The 26,709-nt window shown below is 41.5% G+C and overlaps 1 protein-coding gene across 1 annotated transcript; it reads right to left on the bottom strand.

Annotated features, from left to right (window-relative positions):
• Nucleotides 1-342: 342 nt before the first annotated feature.
• On the bottom strand, nucleotides 343-23,597 carry kiz (kizuna centrosomal protein). The gene is made up of 15 exons (XM_054614311.1): nucleotides 23,509-23,597; nucleotides 23,144-23,206; nucleotides 22,066-22,228; nucleotides 20,574-20,648; nucleotides 18,575-19,199; nucleotides 18,233-18,491; nucleotides 15,106-15,225; nucleotides 14,230-14,394; nucleotides 13,007-13,157; nucleotides 10,847-11,003; nucleotides 10,326-10,388; nucleotides 8,832-8,924; nucleotides 8,389-8,458; nucleotides 1,440-1,486; nucleotides 343-577 (listed from the first exon to the last, which is right to left on the bottom strand). Exons 1-15 carry the CDS (start codon nucleotides 23,580-23,582, stop codon nucleotides 474-476), a joined length of 2,229 nt encoding a protein of 742 aa, XP_054470286.1. The 5' UTR covers nucleotides 23,583-23,597; the 3' UTR covers nucleotides 343-473.
• Between the last annotated feature and the right edge of the window lie 3,112 nt (nucleotides 23,598-26,709).

The following is a 26,709-nucleotide window of genomic DNA, read 5'->3' as shown; positions in this document are numbered from 1 at the left end:
CCCTGGGAGATGGGCCTCTTCAGCAGGTTCACAGGTCGCACAGCAGTGTGCGGAGTGGCCATTGTGCTTTGTCATTTCACAGGTGACTCACATCACTACACTTGAGCATGCTGGAGGTAGAGCACTCGGAGATGCTTGCGGCATTCAAAATGCATGATTTTCAGCCTAGTGCAAACAAATCGCTTTAAAAGATCAGTTTAATCTATTTCGAGCTGTTATTATGAGCCGGGAGAGTTGTTCAGATAAAGAGACTGAAGCAGGGTTAACATCAGAGTGTTGGACAACTCTTCACGCACTTTACCCAGCGTGAGAGCTGTCAACTTTATTATTTGTTTTCACGATACAGCGTGCATATGATTTACAATGCAGACCACTAAAATAATGGTCAGGGGTTGAATTACTACGAGCCAAACTGCCTGAGAGTATGCAGCTAAATAATGTAGCTCATTTCAAAAAACATCTGCGGTAAAACATCAGTCACAGAAGCCATCAATGTCATCTATGTTTGTGATGAAAGGTTGAGGACGCAAGGCTGCTTCAATCTCCGAGTCGCTGTCATCCGAGTCCCCCCAGAAAGCTATACAAAAATGTGAAGAGGAAGAAACAGGAGAATACATTATCAGAGCAGAAGGTTTACCTTTGCCAGCTTCAAATGAGGTGCAACCTTTTACCTCGTCTGCACACTCTCTTTCTCCAGGTAATTCTGAGCCTTCTTTATAAGCATTCCAGGATGAAGGCACTGAAGCTAAATCTTACCTTGAGTTTTATTACACAATGAAAATCTTTAATAGAGTCTGATAATATGTGTTTAATCTATGTCCTGTTCTGTAAATACAGATGAGAGTGTAGCACTCATACATTGAGATTCAACTGCTCAAGCCGTCTTCAGAGGTCTGCCATTTTTATTTATTTTTATTTGACTCAGGTCACAAGAAGTCTGAGTCTATTCAATCTATAGAGCAGTGAAGTGAGAGAAACTGAGATGCTATTCAACACCAGTGATCAACTACAATCTGCCTCCGCTGGTTCTAGACACTATGTCGATATATATATATATATATATATATATATATATATATATATATATATATATATATATATAAAAAAAAAGAATGTATATATATATATTTTTTGAATTGCCATGGAACTTGCACTGCTCCCCATTAGAATAAGCAATAATCTTTCAGGGGTTATGTACACCTGCTGTTAAATGTTTTATCAGTAACACAGCAGTCCTAAAGTAGGACTTAAGTTATCAATTAAAGGATTTAAATACTGATGGCAGTCATTTATGTACATTTACACATTCTCAAAAAGACAAAACTGCATTTACAGATAAATGTAATCACACACTTAGTGTTCTCCCTTGGCTCAAAATTTACAAAAGTGTCATGCATAACATTTTTTATGCCACATGCAATTGAAATGACTGTACTCACCTTTGGACTGTAGAGGAGTATGAGCTTTTGAGTCAGTCTTCTCTTTCCTGGAAGCACAAGGACAGTTACTAGCCTTGTAAACTTATTACCTTTGGCTTTTTTCTTTTTTTTAAAAAGAGAGACAATATTTTACAACAAAAAAACAACAACAAAAAAAGCAAAAAAGGCAGGCGGACAGTGCAGCAGAGGGAACTTCCTTGACTCCTGTTCTAATTGTGCCAAAGGACTTCCACAAGGCCCTCTTTATTCAAAAACAGTCCCAAAAGACAGGGTTGCCAGGTTCCCATAGCTCTGGTGATATCGCTATGTAAATGTGTGACCTCCGAAAAAGGCTTTGATCTACCTCAATGCATATGCAATAAGGCCCCCTGTTCCACTTTTAAAGGCCTCCTCTTTAATTTACATCATCACAGAGCCCATTCAAAACCCCACAATATAGCCTCATCATCTCCCAGGTTAGCATACATATCCATATGGCTTATTTGTTTGGACCTTCTATATCAGAGCTGTGTTGACTCTTTTCTTGGAAATGGGAAGAGGAAGAAAAAAAAGGATGCTGTATTTTAAGCAGATGAGCTCTGGCAAAAAAGAAAAAAAAACTGTTGAGTGGTGTGTACCTCCATCTGCATCAATTCAAACCCATGACCTCTTTGATTGTCATACTCTCAATCACCCTCAACTCCTCCTCTCTCCCTCCGCTAAGTCTTGGCACATGAGACTGTACATTTAGTATGAGGCGCAAATTACTCTGGCCGTGTTCCAATTGCTATCTTCCAAACTATATATTACTGTGTTGCACCACTCAAAGCAGCATGCGAGGAAAAAACAAAAAAGAAGCAACTCCCATTCCTAACTGTAAACAGATTGCTCGGTACTATAAGCAATATATACCATACAGCCCATATTATCATTAGAATATAACCTTTATATTCATATGCTGATGGGACTTCCATCAGGACATTTGGATGATTCTTACATCTGTTCAGAAAAGCATGTTGAACCTCAGCTGCTTAAAATGCTAGCAAATCAAAGCAGAGGCTGAGTAAATGAAGCAGTGCCAAAAAATGGAGAGCAAAGACACAATGACAGACAATCAGCCTATCTGCTTGCATTTGACAGTGTTTTGTTAAAATAGAGGATTTTGTTCGGCAAAATATGTCCAAAATTATGGTAGGTATTGCTATCCCTTGACTGTGTTATGTTTAAGAACAGAAAATGTGAGCTGGTTTTAACTTGGCAGAATCATTTCCTACTGACCATACTAGACTGACAGATGGCTATATACAAAAGTATTTAGATGAATGAAAATAAAAATCATAGTTGTTTTGGTACTAACTTAAAAAGCAAGATTTTGGAAGGTGATTATAAAATCAAAATCTGTCAAAAGTCTCTCAAAAATCATGATATGTTGAAAGATTATGGAACAGGCTGAGGGTGTATAGTAAAGTGGGGAATATATATATATATCTATGGAAATACAAAAAAGTAATCCTCCTGCTATCAACATTCAGCTTTTTAAAGTGAATAGGAGATAAAGAACAAACGCTGAGGCACAACTAAACCACTGCATCCATTTACAACTGTTAGGCAACAGATCTCCACCAGACCCTACAGCGGGCAAAAATTCAGCAATAATCTACACGATTACTTCCTCTCCTTTGCCACAATAATAGCTGTTACGGAGAGTAAATTGGGCTTTTCTTTTCTTGAACTCCCCCCCCACACACACTCCCCACAGGGATGGGAATGGCCTATCAGCTGTTCCACTTCAGTGAGGGATAGGGCTGATTTCAAGACAGGGCTATTACCATAGAGAGCCCAGGCTGGATCTGACCCCACCAATCTAATATTCCGTTTCCATAAACATTTATGCCGGTTCATCTTCTGCTGAGTTTCCCTTAATTGAGGCAAATGATCTGAATATGTAAGACTGGGCTGGCCACTGTTTTACAAGCTCTGGTAGACAGGTACACTGGTAAAATGATGCAAATTACAGCTATTGTAATGTCCTCTTTTTTCCCTCCCGATTCCTCGCTCATTCTCCTTCCCCGGCCTTTACAATTCATATTGTTGTTTATCTCGCGTTTTAACAGTCCACAGCGACCTTTAAAATTGAATGATGGGTTTCATACACACCACAGAACTGGAGCTTGATGTCTGTGTATTGCCTTAATCAAACCTCCCTCTTGTTTTGTCAGTTTGCACCACAGTGGTTTTCTATGGGCTGAGTTAAAGCCCCTGAATTTACATATAAGTTATGCAGGTTAGTAATGCAGTTGGAAAACAATGGGCAAATACTAATTACACCAATACAAACTAGGACAATCATGTTACCACATATCTTAGGTACATTGTTTGCAAAAACAGATGCACAGCTGTTCAAGAACAGTAAAAAAGAGACATATTCCTTTAAGAATAACACAATGATTGCTACAGAAATCCAAGATGATCTGATGTAAATTTAAAGTCCTTTTGAGACTATGCTCTACATTTTTAGATCCTGTGTAGCACACTCGATTTTTGTTCTTTGTGAAAATGTGCTAGGTTTGCGATATCTCAAGATATATCTCCTGTGGAACAAATAAACACAAACTACTCCTGAAAATTTCGGACAAATACAAGAGTGGTCTGTAGAGATTACTGGTTTGAAATGTGTCAAGGCCTTAACAAGGTGCTGTTCAAAACATTTTCATGTACTGCAGTTAAAGTAGCAGATTTAGACTTATAACAGGCTGCAATCACACATCTGAAAAGTGTTTACTCTAAGAAAGAATGTGTCCAGTGTTGTAGTTATACATTGACAGAAATTATCACATGGACACAGACATCTTCATACAGAAAACTCTGTCCTTTAATGCAGTCTAAAGTGATTTGCAAGCAGGACTAGTCTGTGTTTCTTGGACTAACTGACTTGTATTCCTACAGGCACATTAGGGAATGTGAGGACTGACAGAGGAAATAATGCTTACCAAGCATTTAATACTACATTGCACACGCAGATAGCGAGAAAACTGCTTTTATTTACCCTGTTTTTTTTTATTTTTTTTATAAGCTCCTGCCACCCACACACAAATGCTAATAGCACAATAGCACTTTTGCGCAGCGGTGCTTGTCTAAAGGCAAAGGGAGACCCATCACCTCATCATTCCCATCAACTCCTACTCCCATCCCAGCTATGACCCCGCAGAAACATTGTTTAGGCTCCGTTTAGATGTACTCTTAACAGGCCTGAATGGTAGCAGGATGTAGCGCTCAGTGGGGGCAAACAGTGAGAGGCAACAGTGGGTGCACGGTGAGTGGGCACTCTCTAACGTGTGAGTGCTCTCTGCTGGCAATGAGTGAGTACTGCAACTCAGAGGAAGAGGCACTGGGGCCAATGATTTGAACACAGTCCCTGCTCTCCTCCTGACTGGTGGCAGTCTAGTGGAGACGGCCAGTGCAGAGGGGTGGCTGAAGGACCGATCATCTCATGTTACATTTCGGTCATGCATCGTAACCCATTTGAGGGTAGACATTACATTACATTACATTACAGTCATTTAGCAGACGCTTTTATCCAAAGCGACTTACAATAAGTCTATTCAACATAGGTATTCAAGAGAACTACTAGACTAACATTGATCGGCTTGTCCGACACCCACACACATCTGCATCTAAAGAGTGTAAAGGAAATAATATGATCAAGTTAGTATAAAGAGCAAACCAACAAAATCTCCTTAGAAATGACATTCTAGTAAATTGCCAGATATAACAATGTATGATTATGTCCATCTTTTGTCCTGCTACAGACAACTTGAGAGTAAGTAAATGAAAAAGCTTAATTGAATCCAGAGCATTAAGATAAAGCACAGAAAGTGTTTTAAAGCCAACATATTTTTTTAATAGAGCAATCTTTACTGGTTTGAGGTAGCTTATGTAGGACAGTGACCTCCTCTGGTTGGGAGCTCTAAATGCTCCCTTTCTCTATAACCCCTGTCTTCTTATTTGGTCTAAACTCAACAAGATCAACTCATTTGTTTTCTAATGTAAAAAAAAAAAAGAAAAAAAAAATATGTAGTCAGTACTATTCTCCAAAAGAATAACATTTTCAGATGTGCAGACTTAATGCTGCCACCTATGGCTGCCAAGTGATATTTTCTGTTAAATTGTTTACTTGTGTTGTCACCCTTTCATGGATTTCAGACCAGGAATACGTCTTTCACCACCTCTTTGTCCGTGACTGTCTCTCTGTCTCCCTCTATCTCCTGCTCTCTCTCTCTACGTCCCCTCCCCTCCGGTCCTTTCTCTCAGCTCATTTCCCTCTCACCCCTCCCACCCTCCTCCCAGTGAGCTGTCAGAGATCCACACATTGGCTCCCTGTGTCTGTGTGCGAGAGAGAGAGAGAGAGAGAGAGAGAGAGAGAGAGAGAGAGAGAGAGAGAGAGAGAGAGAGAGAGCTTCTGATTTTGACATTCTGAGTGATTTGAGGTTGAATGCTTGAGCACATCCTGTTGTCCAAGGCAAAGCTGTAAACCACTAATTGTTGAGTCAAGGTTTTTTGTCAAGCAGGCACTAGGCACAACAATCATCACACCGGCTGATGGTTGGAGGATTTCGTTTTGTATGTGTGTGTGTGTGTCCGTGCACATGTGTTCAAACAGGTGGGGGCGGTGTATGAAGGTATTAAAAAGAAAGGAGAAAAAGAGAAAAATAAGAAAGGAGTGGCATCTGAAAATGCCTACAGTAGAAAGGAGCACAATGATTCTTTGCACGAGAGGAAGCAGTGGCATGCACTGGCATACAAAGGGGAACAAGTGGTCTTTACATGGAGTGCAGCTGCTTATTAAGACTCACTCCTTCGTGCATTATTCCTTTCATCCCCACTCAACCACAAAGTGATTTTACTTTGCCACTCACAAAGACAGCAAAAGATTTCTAATGGACAAATCAGTCGCTTCCCCACGAGTTATAATACAATAAACAGCACATTCTATGAAAGTATCTGACTGAAAAACACTGTGTGGGAGAGAGCAAGGAAGAGAGGGAGAAAATAAAGAATATGAAAGACCTCAATTCTCTCCAACGCCATAATAGTGAAATGAGCACATATAAATGTGTTAAGAGTATCTCTTTGCATCTTGTATAGACTGCATGTATTTAATCTGTAAAGCTTATTAAGGCCCTAGTCATTGCTATGCAAAGCAGCACACAGTGCTTTTCTCTCGCTTTTCAGCCGAGTGCAGTGTTTGGCCAATAGGACTGGCCCCCCGCCTCTCATTCTGCATTCATAACATGCAACATTTGCACAATGTATCTCTCAAAGGCCCTGAATAGAAGGCCTTAATACTCATGTAAACAACTGCAAACCAATTACTTAATGAATCGGGCCCACACATAATGAGGAGCCTCACAAAGGGCTATAAATGCATTTTTTGCACCAAAGCCTCTGCTTTAAACTACAATCCCTGTGCTGTAGTCCAGGCTTAACTGGCAAATCATAATTATTGTCTAAGACAACAGAGAGGAAGCCATTTTCTGTATTTTGAGTCCAGCTCCATCCTCCTTTTGATGTCACTCATCAGCTCGCTGACAAAATAAAGCAAATAATTAACAAGTAGGCTGTGGGGGGGCGGGGTAGGGGCAGAGGAAAACACAGGCTGACAGAGAGGAAGAGGGGCAAATAGATGAAGAAAGGGCAAAAAGAGAGCGAGAGAGAGAGAGAGAGAGAGCATGCTGCAGTATTATGCTTCTGCTTAAGTGCAGAGCTTCCAGACCACTCTAGAAAGCAATAAAGCGAAAGAAGGAGTGACTGTGGTAAGTTGAATGCTTAAAATCTGAGCGTCCGGGAGAAGCAAAGACAAGATTGGAGGAAATAGTTGTATGACCAAAGAAAGGATTGTGGTCATGGTGACTGGTTGCTCTGGGCGCTGCTTCCTTCCTATCCCTAGTGAGACTACAGCGTCAGACATGCATTGCTACTTGTACCTCCAGTTCTGCTTATGTCCACAACTTGTGTCTCGTCACAGCTCACCTCATTCTATGTTTCTGTAATTTTTTTTTGTTTTTTGTTCTGCAAAATTTGTTTCATCATATATAGTGCGGGCATTCCATGCGCACTAATGACAACAGGACAGGCACCACCTGAGAGGGTCTGGTGCTGAAATTGGCTCATGTTTATTAAAGAGGGTGGCCACTGGGGCTGGCAGTGGCAGACATCAGCAGCTATGAGGGCCACAATAGAGCCAGCCCATTAGGCCCTTCCCTAGGCTAATAGGCAGACTGGGAGCGCCTGCTTGCCAGGCCAGGGAGATACAGACTTCAGCCCTTGTGTCAGCGTGGTGCCCAGTAATCACATGAAATCAGAGAAGATTATTCCTCATAACGTTTACCCAGCCATTACTACAGCCCAAATGGGTTCGCAGTGAAGAGGTGCTCCGAGGACCCGACACGCAATTGCAGATTTGATGAAGTCATGTTGATATTCAAATGTAGCCGCGGCGTTGCTAGCTTCCACCAAGCTATTTATCATTAGATCTTCTTTTCCAAGCCACTTAGGGCTCTGATTTGAGAAGCCTAAATGCTTTTCGAGGGTGAAAAATGAAAAAGGACATTTGTCCTTGTCAACACTTGAGCCTCCTTCTTCCAAAACAGTCATCCCTGATTCTCTTCTTGACATGATCTGTTTGCCTTCTGACGACAAGCCCGACGACAGTGAGATTATGACTCCAATTTATTTCTGTGCTGGCCGTTTTTGTTTTTGATTTCTAAAACCCGGCTGAAGCCAGCAAAACAGTGAGTGAGAGGGGCTTTAGGGGCCTTTTGTCTTTGTAAGCGAGTTAATGGGTGGCGCCCCCTTGATCTTATGGAAATGAACAGGGAATTATGAGAGCGGCCATGCAAATGTACATCAACCACTTTGGTGTCTGGTGGCCCATTTCCTGTGGCCCGTTGAATAATAACAATGTTCTTACCGAGGGTAAGGGTCTTGATGTGAGGAGCGTTTGGCCCTCCCCAGGTCCTCTTCATGGCCATGATTTATTCCTTAAAAGAGCAAACAGGGCCAGAAAAAAAACCATTTGATTTGGACATCTCATCACAAGCTAATATACAATGCATATCAATATAAAAAACTTATGGTAAGGCTTATGAGGAGCAGAGATTAATCTGGGTGTCTCTTGATATGCACACTGATATCAATATTACGTGTCAAAGTCTGTCATGGCTAAACATTAGATTATGAGCCAAAACAAAAGGTGGAGAAAATCTGGACTGATTGCTTTCACCTTACATCTATGAAAACAAACAATATGGTCCTGCTGTGGTGTCCTTATGTGAGAACATATGGCCATTGTTGACCGATGGTTAGGCTCCCGTTGCTCGCTAGTTGCCTGGTAGAGTGGCCCACATCCCTTACCTGAGAGGCCATCGTCCTCCTCCTCCTCCTCTTCAGAACTCTGCAGCCTTTCCTGCATGGCTGATTGTTTAAGTAGCTGATAAGCTTTTGTCTCTGTTCAGGGACACACACACACACACACACACACACACACACACACACACACACACACACACACACACACACACACACACACACACACACACACACACACACACACACACACACACACACACACACACACACACACAAAAAAAAGTCACTGTCAAATATTTGCTCAAAACCCAGGTTTCCAACTTTCAGAGGTTTCTGTGTTTGATGAGACAACACGCTTCAGTAGCCGAGTCTTTTTGGTCTCACTGCTGAACGGAGTGAGGGGAAAACACTGTGCTCAATCAGCTAAGCTGTTGATTCTAGCCTACAGTATGTAGCAACAGTTTCCATGAGACAGCAATCAGCATCTCACATGATCTCAGCATCCCCTACCAGGAAGGCAATCATTGATTTTCTGTTTTAAAAACACTCATAATTACTTTCCGGCACACTAAAGTAGGTATCATATTTGGGAGGAGCAAAGAGACTGCGCTGTACATAATAAATGGGCTGTTGTTTCAATGATGTTGCTAAAAACACACATACCAAATCAAAGGAGAGCGCAAAATTGTGATCTTGTGTGAGTCCTGATTTATGATTTACTTGGCTTCATAATAAAAGTCCCACTTTTAATCATGTTCTAAGAAATCATATGATATTTACAGTGCTATTTAAACCACAGTACGTTATACAGGCATTGCTATCACATATAGTCTTAAAAACAAAACCCCACTAGGTTTAAAGACATGCATGCATTGGCAATTACTAAGCTCCAAGGTCATGGTATTTGATTGTGACATTGATGTCACTCGCCACAGCAAACCCCTTCCCTTGCAAAGTCTTTTGTCACGTTTTCTTTTTTAATGGCGACGGCCCTTTTGATTAAGTGCAGCGATGGGAAACTGGACCCATTTTGCTGGCTGTGCACCTTAGGGATGCGGGCACATGAAACACACTGTAGGAAATCGGATAGCCATGGGTAATATAGGGTTGCTTTACATTTCAGAGGCACGGCTTAGGGATGGGCACACCGACTGCTTCCAGGATGCCTTCACATCTAGTATTTTCAAGTCCAGCCTTTCCAGAGCATTGTTTAGAAGATAATGAGAACCGATGACAGATCTCTGGCGCTTCCCACCCCGGCGTCCTGACAATTAAAGCGACCGCATTATACCGGGGCCGGCGAATTATCAACTTTGCCGGAATGCCTCAGACCAGGCTGAAAACATGGCTAGTGTTTTCTCGGAGATAATTAGAGAGAACTAGCACAGCTCTTCAGGTGGTACTTTGACCCTGGATTCACCTTGATCATCCTGCCTCAGCCATTGTGTAAAAGAGCCCCATTATTCACTGCAGTAGGAAGAAAACAAACCACAACATAAGGACAGTGTGAATGCTGGGGCACCGGCGATGCCTTTTTACCTCTAATAGGAACACTTTCCACAGGGCTTTCGTCCTGGCTGTCCTCTTCAGTACTTTGTAGTTCTGTAAGAAAGGGAAGCGCATAGTGAGAAGCAGTGGCAGGGAGGATGGGAGTCTCGGGATAGCAATGGGAATGGGGGGGTCTTTATTTAGCTCTGAATAGAAGCCTGTAGGAAAACTGGGCCGGGAGGGATTAATAAAAAAGCTCTATGGTGAAATTGATTTCTTTCATAAAAGCAAAGTTTTAGTTCTCTGCAGAGGTGGTTCGCAAAAAAAAAAATGTTCATGTTAAATGGTCTTGTTTCATTTTACTGTGCAAAGACACACAATGTGGGATGTTTTGGACATTTGTGCGATTCTACTGGCAACTGTAACAAAGCACTCGCTGAGGGGAGTTACTTTTTCACTGCTATACAATGAAGCCATTCCTCCGTAACAAATAACCAGAACCCAGCTTTTAAATATTGTAGTCAAATTAGAATGCTCCCATGCCCATTTCAATGCTAAAAATCTTCAGTAACCTTGGATCTGTTGCCTCTGTACCGGCCTGGCAGGCTTCACATCCCCGTCAGCCAGGAGGGAAGGAGGACCACACGAAGAAGACAAGTCACCCTCGTCCTCCGCTGAGGGGCACTCCTCACTGGACCGGGACACAAGTGTCCTCAGCAGCACTTTGGCCTGTGAGCGACACAAATTAAAACCACACTCTTAATTGTTCCCATTTTGTGGAGGAAGTGTCAAATTGAACTCTCGCCGATTAGGCAAGTCATTTACTTTGGCCACGGCTGCTCGCACAGAGGTGCAGCCACGGCGCGTGTTCAAACGCCAAGAGAAAATAACTTCAAATTCTCTCACTCGTTTAACAAAAAAAAGATTATTTCGCACACATTTGCTCCCGCTCTCACTCTCAATCACACTTTTTTTTTTTTCCCTTCTCCCCTCTCTTCTCATCCATGAGATTAGAGGAGCGCCTAAAGAATGCAATCACCCTGGCGTTAATGTGCAACACGTTCCAGATATCTCCCCTCTTGGCTGCGTGAATTGAGACAAACTGCTCTCTTCCTCCCTCTCCAGCTCTTTTTTTTTTTATCTCTGGGGAGATGAGGATACACAATTAAGAGGAGCTGTTCCGGGAGATGAGGAGTAGGGGAGATGCCACACACCGATTTCCTTTCTCTCCTTTTTCCCTCCCCCATATCAAATCCTGCCATCATCATCTCTCTTTCGTGATCAAAGACTGCCTCTCAGCCTCAGATGGCCATTTGCAACTTTTAATGAGCACTAATAGGGAGGGGATGATCAGGAGGATTTTCGACAGTGGCAAACTTTAAGTACATTGTAAGTTGTTATCAGTAGGTCGCAGTGAAGATTGACGATGTACATGCTTTCATTTTCCTGGAGGGGAAGAGAGGCAAACACATGCCAATCTGAGCTTGCCACTTGGTATTTGATGTTGCGGCACAATAAAAACTGTCTTGATCCTTGTCCCCGATATCCGTCTTTTGTTCTGTTTTTTTTTTTAGATTTAGTCAAATGTACCGTGGGTTGAGGGCTCTCGCGGACCCACTGCATTTTAAATATCAATGAATGCAACTGTTAGCACTTGAATATTCAAAGGACCTCTTTGAGTGTGTGCATGCGAGCTGCATGCTCCCATTTGTCGGAGTGGCCAGACTGTGTGGCATTGCGTGAATGGAAATTTCTGTTTGCTCTTGTGTGAGGGAAGTAAGCTGTTGTGTAAGGGGGACAGAGAGCAGCGAGAGAGAGAAATAAAGGGAGGGAAGGAGAAATAAAGGGAGGGACAGAGAAATAGATGGAGTAGATGGAGTGAGAGAGATAAAGGGGAGAGAAAGATTTTCACTCAGGCTCTTCCTGATGCACTTGGACACAATGATGTAGATGGCAGTGCCTCTCTTCCTTTTGTTAGTTCATATTTTCAAGAAGCTCTACAGTCTCCCTCTTTGCCTCTCTCATTGCGTCGGGGACACTGGAGCAAGATCTCCGAGCCATAAGAACCCCCACAAGATGAGTCCGCAAAAAAATAAACATAAAAACCTGCATGTGTGTATATGATCATTCCTGCAGATAGAATGGTACACTTTCTGGGGGAAAAAGCATTATATTCGGGTTTTAAGTGGGAATATGATTTGCAATTTATTTCTTTGTTTAAATGAGCATGATCTGCACAAGGTCAATGAGAAGGAAATCTAAAATAATCTTGTTGTTGAGAGGGTCCCGATGGCTCCCTCTTTCAATCAGACCCAGTTGATGGCTATACTTTTGGCTAATGCCAAATTAAAAGCAAGTGTTTCTCACATGAATACGCCACGTGAGATGAAAGAAGCCTAGCAGAGGCTGTAATTTGCGATTAGCGCATGGGTCAGGGTTTCCCTTCTGTCTGGGTCAACGTGTGGAGCAATCTGATGAGTCGGCAGCCAGGGCTTGGTTTCAAAAAACACCAGACACAAAGAGGGCACTCAGTACCAACTACAGCTCTCTTTAAGAAAAGAAAAAAAACATGCAAAGAAACAAAAACACTAGCCTTTTCTAGAGAAAAAAGAAGAATAAAAAAGAAGGCATGTCACTTCAATCATATGTGCGTGTGTGTGGGTGTAAGCAAATGCAAGTGTGTGACCTCCTGTTTGTGTGTTTCGCAGCAGTGTGCGTGCCTCCAACGCTACCTGGTGGCTGTAGGTGGCATGGCGCTCCAGCAGCAGCGGCGTGAACAGCTGGACCAAGCGCTCAGTGCTGAGGACACGGCGCTCCTTCAGCAGAAGGGCGTGCTTGAACCAGCGATCCCACAGCCGAGCGGCATCGGGAGGGAGGCTGGCGCTGTGGCGAGGGTGGGGGTGGTGGGAGAGAAAGAGAAGGCTGTCTCACTGAATACACAGTGGGATATCTGTAAATAACTTACAATTACACCTCCTTACAGTGAGAGATGTTTTTATTAGCAGGAAAATAGAGACGGCTTACAAATTTGACCGTGATTATAATACATTTGTCATGGAATTTTTTGTTTTCACGAAGCTCGTCTTAACACTTCAGAAGATATAGAACATTAATGAATTCCCTGTTAAACACTGAATAGACACGCAGAAATACAGCACCTGGTTTAAAACTAGATAAAAAGGTCAAAGAGCCAACAGGCATCTCCAGAGAAAAGAGAGGGAGTCTGCTAGATGTGTTTCTTTGGATCGAGTGCGTTGCAGGGAAGGTCTCGGTGAAATCAATAGAGTAGTGAAGCAGAGCATGGATTTGGCTCAGAGTATAACTACTCATTATCCAAAAGGACTGGAAGTCACAGATAGGGCATTTTAATTTACTCATGACATTCACCCATGCGGTGTTACAGCATAAGGTGACACCCCAAGATGACCTTTACATTTGTGGACAGGGAAGACTGTATCGAATGTTAGCGTGCAATATCTCAGTGACTGTTGTGAGTGCGTGCCCTCTCCTGCTACCAAAAAATATATATAAAAATGTTCAAACTATATATATATATATATATATATATATATATATATATATATACATCTTGTCTGAAACATGGAATTCACTTTTACTGTAAGTCTGGTCTCTGTCTCTATGAAAAGAAAGGTGTATTGAACCCTGTAGCTTTCAGTGCATTGATATTTTGTGCCCTAAATTACTCCATTATAGCACTAATTATAAGTTAGAAATGTCGGTGTCTACACAAAACAAAACTATATTTGATCACAGAACTGATTTCATCCTCGCATCTCAGAGGTTGTAGTTTGTCTCAAAGTGAAAAACCAAACTAGTGATTTACGTTCACAATGTGATGTCATAAAGCTGAAAAAGAAAATCCATGAAAACAAAAAAAAAACCCACTGACATCAGTCATTGGTGTTGGGTTCACAGAGAAACCAGAAGGCCTTACCTTATTTCATTAGGCTCAGTGCTGAACTGGTGAGCTCTCACTAGATCCTGTGTTAGCAGACAGCCCTTTGCCGTGCTCCATGACAACCTCTGAAGCTCATGAAGGATGACTGCTCCACATGCTTCAAGGTCCTCGTCATTCAAGCCCGCTCCACCGTTACAAAGGCTGTCCAATATACAGAGAGCAGTCAGCTATTGCCATGGAGCCCTGGGCTCAGCCCGCGGGTCAGGAGCACATGGAGTACATCCAACAGCTGCTAACACTTCACACACACACACACACACAGTATACGAGTATGATCATACACACCGATGCACACGCACATTTGCTCACATAATATCACAGCCAGACTAAACATTAGGCTGAGGGTCATGACACAAGATGGCCACCCTCTTCACCAGTGAAGATTTTGTTGACATCATTTACAACACTCTTGTTTGCATAGAAGGGGATTAATGTAAAATGGGTTTAAAAAAAGGGAAAGAGGAGCTTTCATTTTCCAGACATTTATCCGTACTTTACGACAAGAACTCCAATTATGCTAAATTAATCATGCTATGAAATATAAAAGGCTTATGAAAAATAAGCCCGGTCTAATGAAACACATTCTCCGTCCTCCATCTCCCTGACTCCCAATAACAATTCAACAGGGCGGTTACTATAACAATCCCATGTGTTTGAAAACCCCTCAGAAATAAAGACGTGTGCATGTTGGTGATGACACTTCATCTAAAGTGAGAGCCCTTGGCAGAAGGATAATATGTTTTCCCCGTCTGCACAAACTGCTCCATGGCCGTTAAATAAATATACACAGCATTTCGTTTAGAGGGGGAGAGATAAGATTGTAAAGTTGGAGGAAAGACAGGAGGAGTGTACCTGATAATTCTATCGAGTTGTCTCCCATCAATCGAAGAATCCGTGTACACTCTGGTCCGTTCGCCATGGAGTCGTCCTTCGACGTTGTCCAGCAGATTAAAGAATCCTTCCTGGGAGAGACTAAATACATATTACCCATTAATGTGGTGAAAAAGAAATACGAATGGAGGCCATGTGATCGATTGGCCTACTATTTGTAGTAAAAAAAAAAGCGGATTCAATTTGATCTGAAATACAGTGATGTGTTTTTCCAGGCAATTTCCTTTGAGGTACAGTCCTCAAGGGAAATTGCTGGAAGAATCTGATCATTAGAATGGTACCGCCACAAAACAGAGCCTTTAAAATCTGGCATTCAAAACTAGAGCTTGTAGAATTAGCTGCCTGCTGATGAAGTAAATCTTTAAATGAGCTTTTAATGGCGGACTAAACTTCATCATAAATATGTAATATGATTATACAAATAAAAAAATCGAAAATATTATCAACCATGTAACAACCTCATCATCTCACATTAAAAGGAAAAAAAAGGTTCCAAAAAAAAAAAGGGGGCCTCAAAATGATTTCTTTTGGTGAGAGATTTACACTTTAATCTGGTCCTGTGTGAGGCTGCAAAATGAGAAATGGATGCCTAATGCATGTGGATATTGGGAATCCATCTCTTTCTTGCGCATTAAGCTCTGGGTGGCCCTCATTGAATTCTCCCATGAAACCCCAAGCCGAGAGATCCTGAGCCCCCCTACATAAAAGGGGCCAAAAAGAATTTATGACAATCTGTAATGGGCTCCTGGGTTAGGGGTCAGCAAACAATTGCTCCCTCTTTTTTGCAGGTTGTTTCCTGGTAACATCCTGATTAAGCTGGCAGCTTGAATAATATCCATGACATTCTGTAGTGTGCAATCCGTCTGTGCTAAGTCCTCTTCAGTGTGGCTGAAGTAGCATAGGCAAAAGCTCCATCTTTTTTTTTTCTCTCTCTCTCTCTCTCTCTCTCTCCCTTATCGTCAGCGTGGGCCTTGAAATAGTCATCTTTCTCGTTCCACTTTATTTGTCAACGCTCTTCAAAAAGAGACCTTTAGAGAGGGAGAAAGTGAATTAGTTTGTGTTTTTCTGCAAAACCGCACTCTCTCTCATTGTGTTGTCGCCAGCTTTCATGTCAAGGTCCCCAACCTCACTTTAGATGCTGCTGTTGTCCGCGCGTCGACATCATCAGGGGCGTATTGTTAGCTAGGAGGAAGGGGTCAGCCTCTCTGCAGCGATATTGCTCTGCAGCATACAGTACTGGCTCCGGTGTGATTTACCACACGGAATGGTCTCATTGTTGAGTGATTGGTGTCAGAAGGATCTCACCTTGCTGGCACAGACGGCAAACATTACACAAAGGAATGGAAAAAATGTACCACAAGTCAGAAACACTTTGAGTGCAGGGATATATTTGGGATATGTCCCACAACACCGTGAGCACACAGTTGACGGAGTTCTGTGTGGCAGTGTGCAATAGCTTCACAGGGACTAGATTAAACCAGAGAAACCTACTGAGGAATCTTTGTAAAAAAAAAAAATGTAATAAAAAATTTAAAGTACTGCCCTCATGACATTGCAAAACGTTTAAATAATTTTCAAGACTATACATCTTACATTCAATCATTAGACTTGAACTGGTTTTTTTTTTTTCTTTTTTTTTTTTAAAGAACTCAATTTAAATTGTATGGTCGTGCTGTCACCAATGAGGCAGAACCATCCTGCAGTTCAGGGACGACATATTTGAGAGCAGGACACAGTGAAGCCATTATGATGAGTCTGGAAGAAAAAAAAATTTCAGTCATGTACCCTCACTCACCCCAGCCATGCTGGAGGGGAAATATAATGGGATAATCTAATGAATTGCCCAGGCTTGTTTTTCCTGACTGTGAGCTGAATGGAGGGAGCGATATAAACTCTAACCTTAAGAGAAAGAGAGGGAGAAAGAAAGGGAGAGGATAGAGCCTGGATGCTCTCTGAGCTTTACATCAAAGCCTCTGTTTTTTCTCCTCGTACACAGAAGGCCTCCGTGTTAACAATGAAAGCTGCAGCCCCCACCGCCGTCTCCCCGGTGCAGGCTAACTGCAGCTCCTCTTGAGGTCACAATATAAACAGTATAGTAGACCACACAGAGACGCATGTCATGAACATGCTAAACCCGCGGAGGAGAAAATATTTAAAAAAACACTTTTGGTCATGTCTTAACAACACACTAGAAAATATTGTATATATATGTAAATATTGGAAATATTGTGTTTGTTTTGAACAGCATTATTGTGAGCATCAGTGCAACTGGGTACTTCATCGAAAAAAGAACAATGCTTATTTGTAAACAAGCATAATGTAAATAATGGACAATAACAACACAAACAAATAAGGGACTGTCCCTGAGAATATGGTAAAGAAAAAAAATATACTTAAATAATGTTTTCTCTGCTTTTTCAAGACCATAAGAGGTCCTGCTCATAAAATACTGTATATTGTGGGGGAAATGCAGAAGCTCTGTGCACAAACATTCACACAGGATTTTCTGTGGCTCTAACCCCATCCAAAATTATCCTTCAACTCAGAGGCCATCATCACGCTAAGGATTTGTGGCTGTAAGTGCTGTCCACATGCCCACCCTCCAGAACACTCTATGGTGCCACAAATTTCCTCCTCCACTGGGGACTTCCTGAGGTCTCTCAAGCAGAAAATTGCTCTGTTACAGCATTATCTTGGATTATGGCAATATTGTTGGTGACAGGTCCTGAGCTCTCCCCATAAGATGCATCACTGCCACCACCGCAGCTGCCGCTGAGCCACAGAGAGCATGGCGGCATGGACCGTGACTCCCACAATCCCCTCTGTCAGCCTCTGATGTGATGGTGGCAATGACTGCACGGTGTCTTCACCTGCTCCTATCACTAACAGCCCTCTGTGGTTCAGCGTGGCTGTGCAGAACATTCTCCTTCCTCAGCTTGCTTAGCCTTAAATCTTAGGGGTGTGAGAGAAAGAAAACGCACACTGCATTGTGCACCTTTTAAGAAGTGTTGCCATAAAGCAAAATGTTGGTGTTTTTCTTCCACTTCCCCTTCCAGACAACAATGGGCAGAAGTCAAACATACTGTACCTTTCCAATGTCACCATTGAAGCTGGGGATTCACAGATTAACTGTGGTGTGTTCGTGGACCCGTCAGAGTGGAGGGATGATTCAGGATTGTGCCGATTGTGATCATCGCTCCCTCCAGAAGCGGCCTTCCTCTCAGGTGCCACGCCCTCTGGTGGATCCTCTTCCAGCTCAGATTGTGTCAGGGAAATGGACAGGTCACTAGCACTGCTCTCTGAGAACAGCACATCGGAGCTTGGTGGGCTGACGCTCCCGCATCTACCTGAATGTTGAAACATTAAAAATGTAAGTGAAGGCGGTAAAAAGATATTAAAAGGTAATAAAAGAGGAATAGAAAATGCAAACCTGGTATATCTTGAGCTTCTTTTCCAAAAGTGGCTTGAGGCATGAAATGGCTGAGACCTCTCTTTCCGACTTCCATTATGGGGGGCTGATGAGCCACCTCTCTCGAGTCAGTGTGTTGTGCAGGGGAATTCTCAGCCTTCATCAGTCTACTGCTGCTGGTAGACGGACTCCTCTCAGGCCGCGTCAAGGTCACCAGAGGTGAAGGTTCTTGTTCATCATCGCTTCCAAAAGGCGCATTGCCAGCTGCGGCTGTTAAGGCACAAATGGACGGAACAGATGGGAGCGCCGCCATCGTTCTTTCATGTTTGTCACTCAAATTACAGCCGTCGGGGGAATCGTTTGAGCCTGAAATGTCATCTGATAAATGTGCTCGGTTGCTGGCGGCATCCTCTCCGCCAACTCTGAAGTCTTTCAAAAGGCCACTTGGTAGACGTTCGCCGGAGTGCATGCTGCGATTGGGTGAACGATGCAATGCTTGGTGTGAGTGTACACTTGTGGTGCCAGCTTCTGCGTCAGACCCTCTGGAGGTCTGGTGGCCCATAAAAATTACCGCTGGTGGTTGTACAAGATCCCTTGCTGGGTGAGAAAGGGAGCCGTCCCGATGCTGTCTATACACAGCTTCATCCTGCAAAAATGGTAAAAAAAAAAATCTATTTAATATATCATTTTTTGGCAACGCAATTCCCATTACCTCGTTTAGTAATATTTGTAAATAAATGCAATTCTTCAAAGACCTTCAATTTCTTGCTGAGGTCGAATAAGCCTTTTATGAAAGAAATTCAACTCAAGTATGTTAACTATATTAACTACAAATTTGAATGAGTGTATCTTAGTTGGGCCAAGGTCTGAATTCTTTTCAATACATATTTCAGAAGAATGTCTCAGGATCAGTGTTTTAACTTTTCATCTTATTAGAAATCCTTCAGACAAGTTTTGATTCATGTCTGCAATGTCACCAAGGGGGGGGGGAGGGGGGGGGGGGGGAGTGAAGCAAAAAGCCTCCCTCCAAACATAATAACAAAAAGCATGGCTTCTGTTTCTTTTCTGATAAGCGTCTTAAATACCAAACAGTTAGCTGCTTAATAACATTCACTGTAAACCATGCAGCCTGCCCAGCAGATCCACAAAGTAGGTAAAAAAAAAAAAAAAAAAAAAAAAAAAAAAAAAAAAGGAGGAAAAGTTAATTTCTTGGCTGAGTGATTCCATCGGTAGCTGCAGGGCAAAGTAGAAAGTGTTTCACTAAAGTAGCAATTGATTCTTCTATCAATCTGCGGCACGCGTGTGCTCTTCCAAGGAATGTATTAAATATGAAAATCATATCCCGTTATCATCTGTCTCCAGCTTTCAGCCCGGTAAGCTTCCCTTAATGAATGCTGCAGCCTGAGGGACATGCACACTGCCAGCCAATGGCTTGTATGCATAATGGAGTGACGGTACCATTTTGCTCATTACAATATCGACAGGCTGACGGGGGTTTTGCACACAGTTACAAGTGACTGCTCTAGACAGCATGCTCCAAGTTATTATGAGATGTCTTAGACATTTCATCTAAAAGAGCTTTAACTGCTTTAAGTGAAGGGAGAAAGCAGCTATGGACTTGAACTACATCGCTTGTACAGATGCACCAGCTAGGATTAGACACCTGTGCTATTACAGATACACAGTTTAAATGTAGACTCCTCTACAGATTTACCAGGCATAATGTCTGCTTGCCTTTGTTAGTCTAAACCTGGAAACACAGCTTGATAGAACTGAGATTTGCATAAACCTTGTAAACATGTCAAAAAAAGAAGGATCTAACATTTAAAAAAAAAAGGCAAGTGCTATTTTTCAACCATCTAAAATATGTGTAAAAATACACACATCCACAACACAGGTCATACAATACATAGAAGATTTGACACATGTAAAGTACATGATGTACAAATATGTTACGTCGAAACAAGAATGCTATTCTTATGACCATACTTATAGTTTATGTTAAAGACATTAGCATTACCTTTGCTGCATCGAGCCCTCTTTCCATATTCTTCTTTGCTTCCATAAATCTTGAAATCTTTTTGAAAACGTCAGCCTGTAAGAGATGTAAAGACAGAATGATACAGAGATAAGAGTAAGATAAGAGCAGAAGAGTGACAGAAAGATGATAGTCATAACATTTAACTGACGTGTGACAGGCCAACCCAGTCTTCATGCAAACATTGAGAATTGTCTGTTATAATGCTGTGATAGTGTTGTAGAATATTATCTGCATGTGGTGTAAAAGCAGAGGGTATGAAAGCAAAGGTGACAGCGTCAAGCATCAGTCAATCAAAAAACGGGTTTTCCCAAGTGAGCGTCCTCTGTGTGGCTGCTGACACCCTTTAACATTTATCTGACCGGCCACAGACTAACTTACTGCCTTAATCCCAACTCCAATTAAAAAAACCTAATGGCCATTTGAAGGGCACTCGGATTAGCTCAAACATGCCAGACCCTTTCATCAAAACAATGACGGTTTACAGCGGCAGACCATTTAAAAGAGGCAGCTTTCATGAATTCTCATTTGTCCACTCGTTTTTAAATGTTTTGTACGAGCAATGCTAACAAAGATTAAAATTAAATTGTCATAAATGTACGCACCTCAGCATGTGCATGTGCATGTGACCGTTCCCTTAACTCACTGTCCATTTTGAGAATTTATGTTTTTCATTGCACCAAAAACGTTTCAACCGCAATAAAATCAGGTTGACTTTATTCAATGGAAACAACGAGCAACAGGACAACCAAAATAACAACAAACATGTCGGACTCATAAAGCATCAAGAGGAAATAAACCAACTGCTTGAGGGGAGAGAATGACTAAACCTCTGGAGCACTTCAGAGTCTCTATATTGGGCAATTAACTCAGCGAGTCATAATTAGCCAATTTTGTTAATTTGATATTAAGCTGTCAAGCACTGTCGTTGAGTTTTAAGTGATAATCTGACTGGCTCATTGTTTCCCCCCTCGTTCATTTGCTTGTCGTGATAAATTGCACAGTTTGAGTGTTTACTATTGTCACATCAAGCAATTGCAAGCAAATATTACTACACTCTGTTAAATTACAGCACGGCATTAAGGCAAATGCGTATCCATCACATGCTATAAAAATGAATATACATCGCTTGAAAATGTATATTATATTGTAGGTCTGTGAGTTTACTGTGTACACTTTTTTTTTTAAATCACACAGATTCACATTCAAAAAAACAATTAAATGTAATAAAATATTTTGAAGAAAAGTACAATTGTCTGGAAAAACCTGGATAACCCTTTTAGGCAGGGTGTTTGTTCAGATTGCTTTTAATAAAACTCCAAAATGAGAAAAGCTACTCCCATGAACAAATAAAATTGTGTGTGTGTGTGTGTGTTCTGTCTTCTTGTGTGTGTGTGTGTGTGTGTGTGTGTGTGTGTGTGTGTGTGTGTGTGTGTGTGTGTTCTGTCTTCTTGTGTGTGTGTGTGTGTTATACCTTTTGTTGTTGCAGGGGACCATGGTCAGGACTATATTCCTTCATGCTAATTTCTATGCACTCCACATCTCTCAGAAGCTCAAGGTTTCTCATTTTTGCTCGTGCTTCCCTGTCACAGATTTCCTTGAGATAACTGCGCAGTTTGGAACGCTTTATCTGTGAGCTGAAGGCAGTGGAGAACTATTATTCCAGAAAGAAATATTATCTTGGAACATTGTCAAAAAATGAGAGCTAGACTTTTCAGAGTAAAAAGGTTAAGCACAATATGTTTTAAATTTAAATCTCATTCTCAACTCTCTTATCAGCTGTTTTGACCTGGCACATTATTATTTATGAGAATCAATTTACAATGAAAACAGGCTGTTCAGTTTACATCCAAAAGGTGCAATGTGCTTGTAAGCACACACACACACACACTTACACACAACTATGGTGATATTGTTCATAACAATGCAGATTAACACAAATGCCAGTGCCTGTTTCAAATGAAGCTACAGGCATGACTATGCGTCTATACAGATATTACAGAATGTATACCTATGTAACATACAGCACCAGTCAAAAGTTTGGACACACCTTCTCATTCAATGGTTTTTCTTTATTTTTTATTTTTTTCTACATTGTAGATTAATATTGAAGACATCCAAACTATGAAGGAACACATATGGAATTATGTGGTAAACAAACAAATGCTCAACAAACCAGAATATGTTTTATATTTTAGATTCTTCAAAGTAGTTGAATGAGAAGGTGTGTCCAAACTTTTGACTGGTACTGTATATATATATATATATATGGTAAATTTGAAAAATACATTTTTAATAAAATACCGACACAAATATAATATAATATATATATATATATATTACTTTGTGTATCAGGCAGAAAACTCATCAAGATGTACTGGCACCATGAGTGAGATTGCATCATAAATAAAGACACTCCAATTAAGGTGCATTCATATCGGTGAGTATAATTTCAGTTTATAACATAATAATATAATAAGAACAAGGCAAGTCAAGGCTATAAAAACAATAACAATATATGTATTGATAAACAGTAAATGAGCATCACTTACATTCTGTTATCTGATCTGGAGTAAGCAAACAGATCCCTCTCCAGGTCCAGCCTCCGTCTCTCCCTGCACACACACACACACACACACACACACACACACACACACACACACACACACACACACACAAGTCATTGGACTGTCACGTGTTATTACTACCTGACGCCCATTCATAATTTGTGCTGATGTTGACATGTGAATACGGTGTGTCCCATCACACCAGCTAACAGTGCATGCTCGTGTTATTGTTGATGCACAGACTGGCTAATGCTAACTCCATCCACACAGCCGGAGCACTAGCTTTAAGGGGACGTCACGCTCGTCTCCACCAGGCCACGTCCCATTCACAAAACAAAGAGTGCGCTCACCGTGTGTGCATGGCTTGTTGGATCGATGCTATCTGCTCATAATACTGCCCACCGCTGCGAGCCAAGGCTGCCATTTGTATCCGCTATGGCGCTACTCCAGAGCCGAGACGGAGGAGGAAGAGGAAGAGGAGGAGGAGGAGGAGGAGGAGGAGGAGGAGGAGGTTGTTTACATTGGTTACCATGAGCGCCGCTTCCCAGAAGTCCCTGCTGGTAAACACAGAGAACACGTGGTGCGAGTTTACTTCCGTTTTAAAAAAAAAAAAGTTCTTTGCACATGTTGAAGTGCTCCTGATGTCATATAACGTTTAAAGAGAATGTCTAGATAAAAGTTTCGGGGTAAGAAAAACTAAAGTTATTTTTCCCAAAAAAAACCACTTTAATATTTACTGAAACAGCCCTTTTATAAAGTATAAAAGTAGATAGAAGTTTTTTTTTTAAATGTGTTTTTCTTTACTATGGTTCATTTATATTAAGTGTAAATGATGCTTTAAGGATTAAATGGGACACATTACTTAAGAAAACCCCCACTGTTTGCTCACAAAAATATATCTTCAACATATGAGCTAAATACCAGCCATTAAAATGCTGTTTTTTTTATCTTCATTTGACAAGCTTTCCTCTGTCTATCAGATACAGATTGATGTCCCATTTACCCGGATGGGTGCTGGATCAGCTCCTGATCTTGTCTTGCATTATCAAAAGTTCACCACTGACAGTTCTCATAATGTCATGTTGTGACTGCAGCAGCGTGTCATTTTGTCAAAAGGGACGACACCACACATCCTTGCTGGGATTCTAAAAATTGACCGCCCCATCGAAATGCACACCCTAATCAAGCAATTTCCCCAATCCCAGTCCCATCAAATTGCTCTTTAGCTGTTGAACTGGGGAGTTTTGTTGTCCTTTTCAAATGCTAATATGTCCCATTCAGCATCTCTCTATGAGGCTATTTGTTGTGAAATAAATCCCCTTGTTTGCCTCCTGCATGTATAATTGATATTGTTGCCAGGCTTTTTGTTTGTGCTGTGGTGAGCTGAAAGGCGGTCCTTTGGAGGTGATGAAGAAAATGGGGTTTGCAACATTGCCGTTCCAGCTGAGCTCAGCTGAGGTTGATGCCAGTGATCAACCTTTGTTGAATGTCACACCATGCATTCATGATCATTTTCAGCAGATTATGGTTCGCAATATAGATGACATTCACAACCACCGTTTACTCACGATGCTCTCCCTTACTTTGTGTATCAGGCAGAAAACTCATCAAGATGTACTGGCACCATGAGTGAGATTGCATCAAAAATAAAGACACTCCAATTAAGGTGCGTTCATATTGGTGAGTATAATTTCAGTAACTTAAATGCAGGAAAAACTTCAGGGCTCCTAAATGATCCTCTCTTCTCTTCCACAATGTGTTCTTATCTGTTCCTTGAACGGCATTCATTTTAACTCTACAGTGAGTTATCTACATTATAGCTCCTTCCTCGTTCCAAAAACATGGACAGCCCAAAAAGGTCCAAAACAAAAACAGTTTTGATGATAGAGTAGGTATAGCCTTTACAAGTGTTTATCAGTAAAAACAAGAAGGGGCCGTGCATACATTCTTTTCCAAATCTTACTGCATGAATGGCTGCACTGAAAATATTATTTTCCCCATTTGTAGTATTCTACAGTTTTTCTGCCTGCTGCTCCTCTGAAGACATACAATGTGCATGGCCATTGATATGCCCTAACAGAGGTCACAATTTGCATGAGAATTAACAGCTAGTAAATTAAATTGATATTCAGTGCACATCTCCGTTGAATCCTTCAGACCTTTGTTCCCCTTCCTGGCAGAGCCCATGTTCAGCCCCTAGCTAGTCAGAAACATCTGTGCAGTTAATAATTTGATAAACAGCTTACACAAATGCTAAATTATCTTCTCCGCCCCCTCCCTCTTTCTCCCCCCCTTGTGTTAGACTTGGAACAGTTGGCTCACCTCTCTGTGGTGTTGGGTTTATCTGTCTTTTGTGGCTGTTCTTCCACAGCTCTGGTTTTCATGGCTCTCCCTTCACTCCTTTCACTATCACTTAGATACCGAAGCAGTGTTTGCTGTTAATGCAAATCCTCAATTCTCATCTAAGACGAAAGACGGTGTAGGAGATGCCTTTTGTGGCGAGTTCAAAATGAACTTAGTCAGAACATTTGTGATTCATTCAAAGTTTTGTCTGGATAGCATTTACAAAAATGTTGAAGGAGAACCGTGACATTTATCAACACGTTTGTGGCACATTTTAACATTTACAATCCCATTGTGTTTCCATCGAGTTGAAACCTATTGTTTAACCAGAACTCGGGTGACTCCCTGTGAAATTGCAAATTAAGGTCTGACATATTTTAGTTTTTTTCCAGAGCGTATTCTGCATCAGAGTGCAAAAGCTTTCCATGTGTTAATTCAATGGTCACTTGTTTCTATAATTGGCTGATACCCCCAGCGAAAGAGATTTGACCGGGCTTTTATAATCGTTTCAAAAGTAGGCACTTGTAGTTGGCACAGGTATAGGTATTTTCACAAAGTTATATTGAAAAGATTAAATGTGTCCAGATGATGATATTAGTAGCATCTGTTCAGAACCAGGTCTGATTTAAAATTTTAAAAGGGCTTTACAGTAAGCATGTAGCCATGAGCCTGCATGCCTGCATATGGTTTATTTGTATGTCTATGTTTTTCTGAGTGCGTTTTTGTCCAAGAGAGGACAGCAATTAGTTAAGTGCTATCAAGTGGATGAAAAGCTGCAACAAATCCCCTTTATAATTTCATGGAAAAGAATACTACGAAATAGAATGGGGTGGAGGGGGAACTAGTTTCCAACGCTTGCCTTTTCATTTGGAGGAAGTTGACCACCAAGAGGCTGTGCTAAGCTGCGTTAATACATATTTTGTACTTTTTTTTTTGTTTAATGTAGAGTTGTTTGTTTAAACTTGTTTTTTCTAGATGTCTCTTCCGCAAGTAAGGATGAGTGAAGAGATCAGATTCAGCTTGATACTGCGCTCGTTGTTTATTTGAATACGCATCAAGGCCGTCTTGAGTGCCGTCTGAGAGCACAATGCGTCAGTGTGGCTTTAAACAAAGACTCCCAGGTCTAATGACAGTGGTGTGTTGTTAGCACACGCACGCTTTGCGATGTCGTAGTTTGCAGAGTGGATTCATTCCCTATTTTCTTTAAT

This window comes from Anoplopoma fimbria, chromosome 15 (genome assembly GCF_027596085.1).
Source record: "Anoplopoma fimbria isolate UVic2021 breed Golden Eagle Sablefish chromosome 15, Afim_UVic_2022, whole genome shotgun sequence".
NCBI lineage: Eukaryota > Metazoa > Chordata > Actinopteri > Perciformes > Anoplopomatidae > Anoplopoma > Anoplopoma fimbria.
This window is presented reverse-complemented; position numbering and strand designations above follow the sequence as displayed.

Excerpts from the sequence above, each read along its gene's own strand:
- kiz (XM_054614311.1), bottom strand. The coding sequence starts at position 23,582 with ATGGCAGCCTTGGCTCGCAGCGGTGGGCAGTATTATGAGCAGATAGCA. Across the intron at positions 10,389-10,846 it reads ACAGAGGCAACAGATCCAAG|AACTACAAAGTACTGAAGAG; the intron begins GTTACTGAAGAT and ends CCTTTCTTACAG. Across the intron at positions 1,487-8,388 it reads CATCAAGACCCTTACCCTCG|GAAAGAGAAGACTGACTCAA; the intron begins GTAAGAACATTG and ends TTGTGCTTCCAG.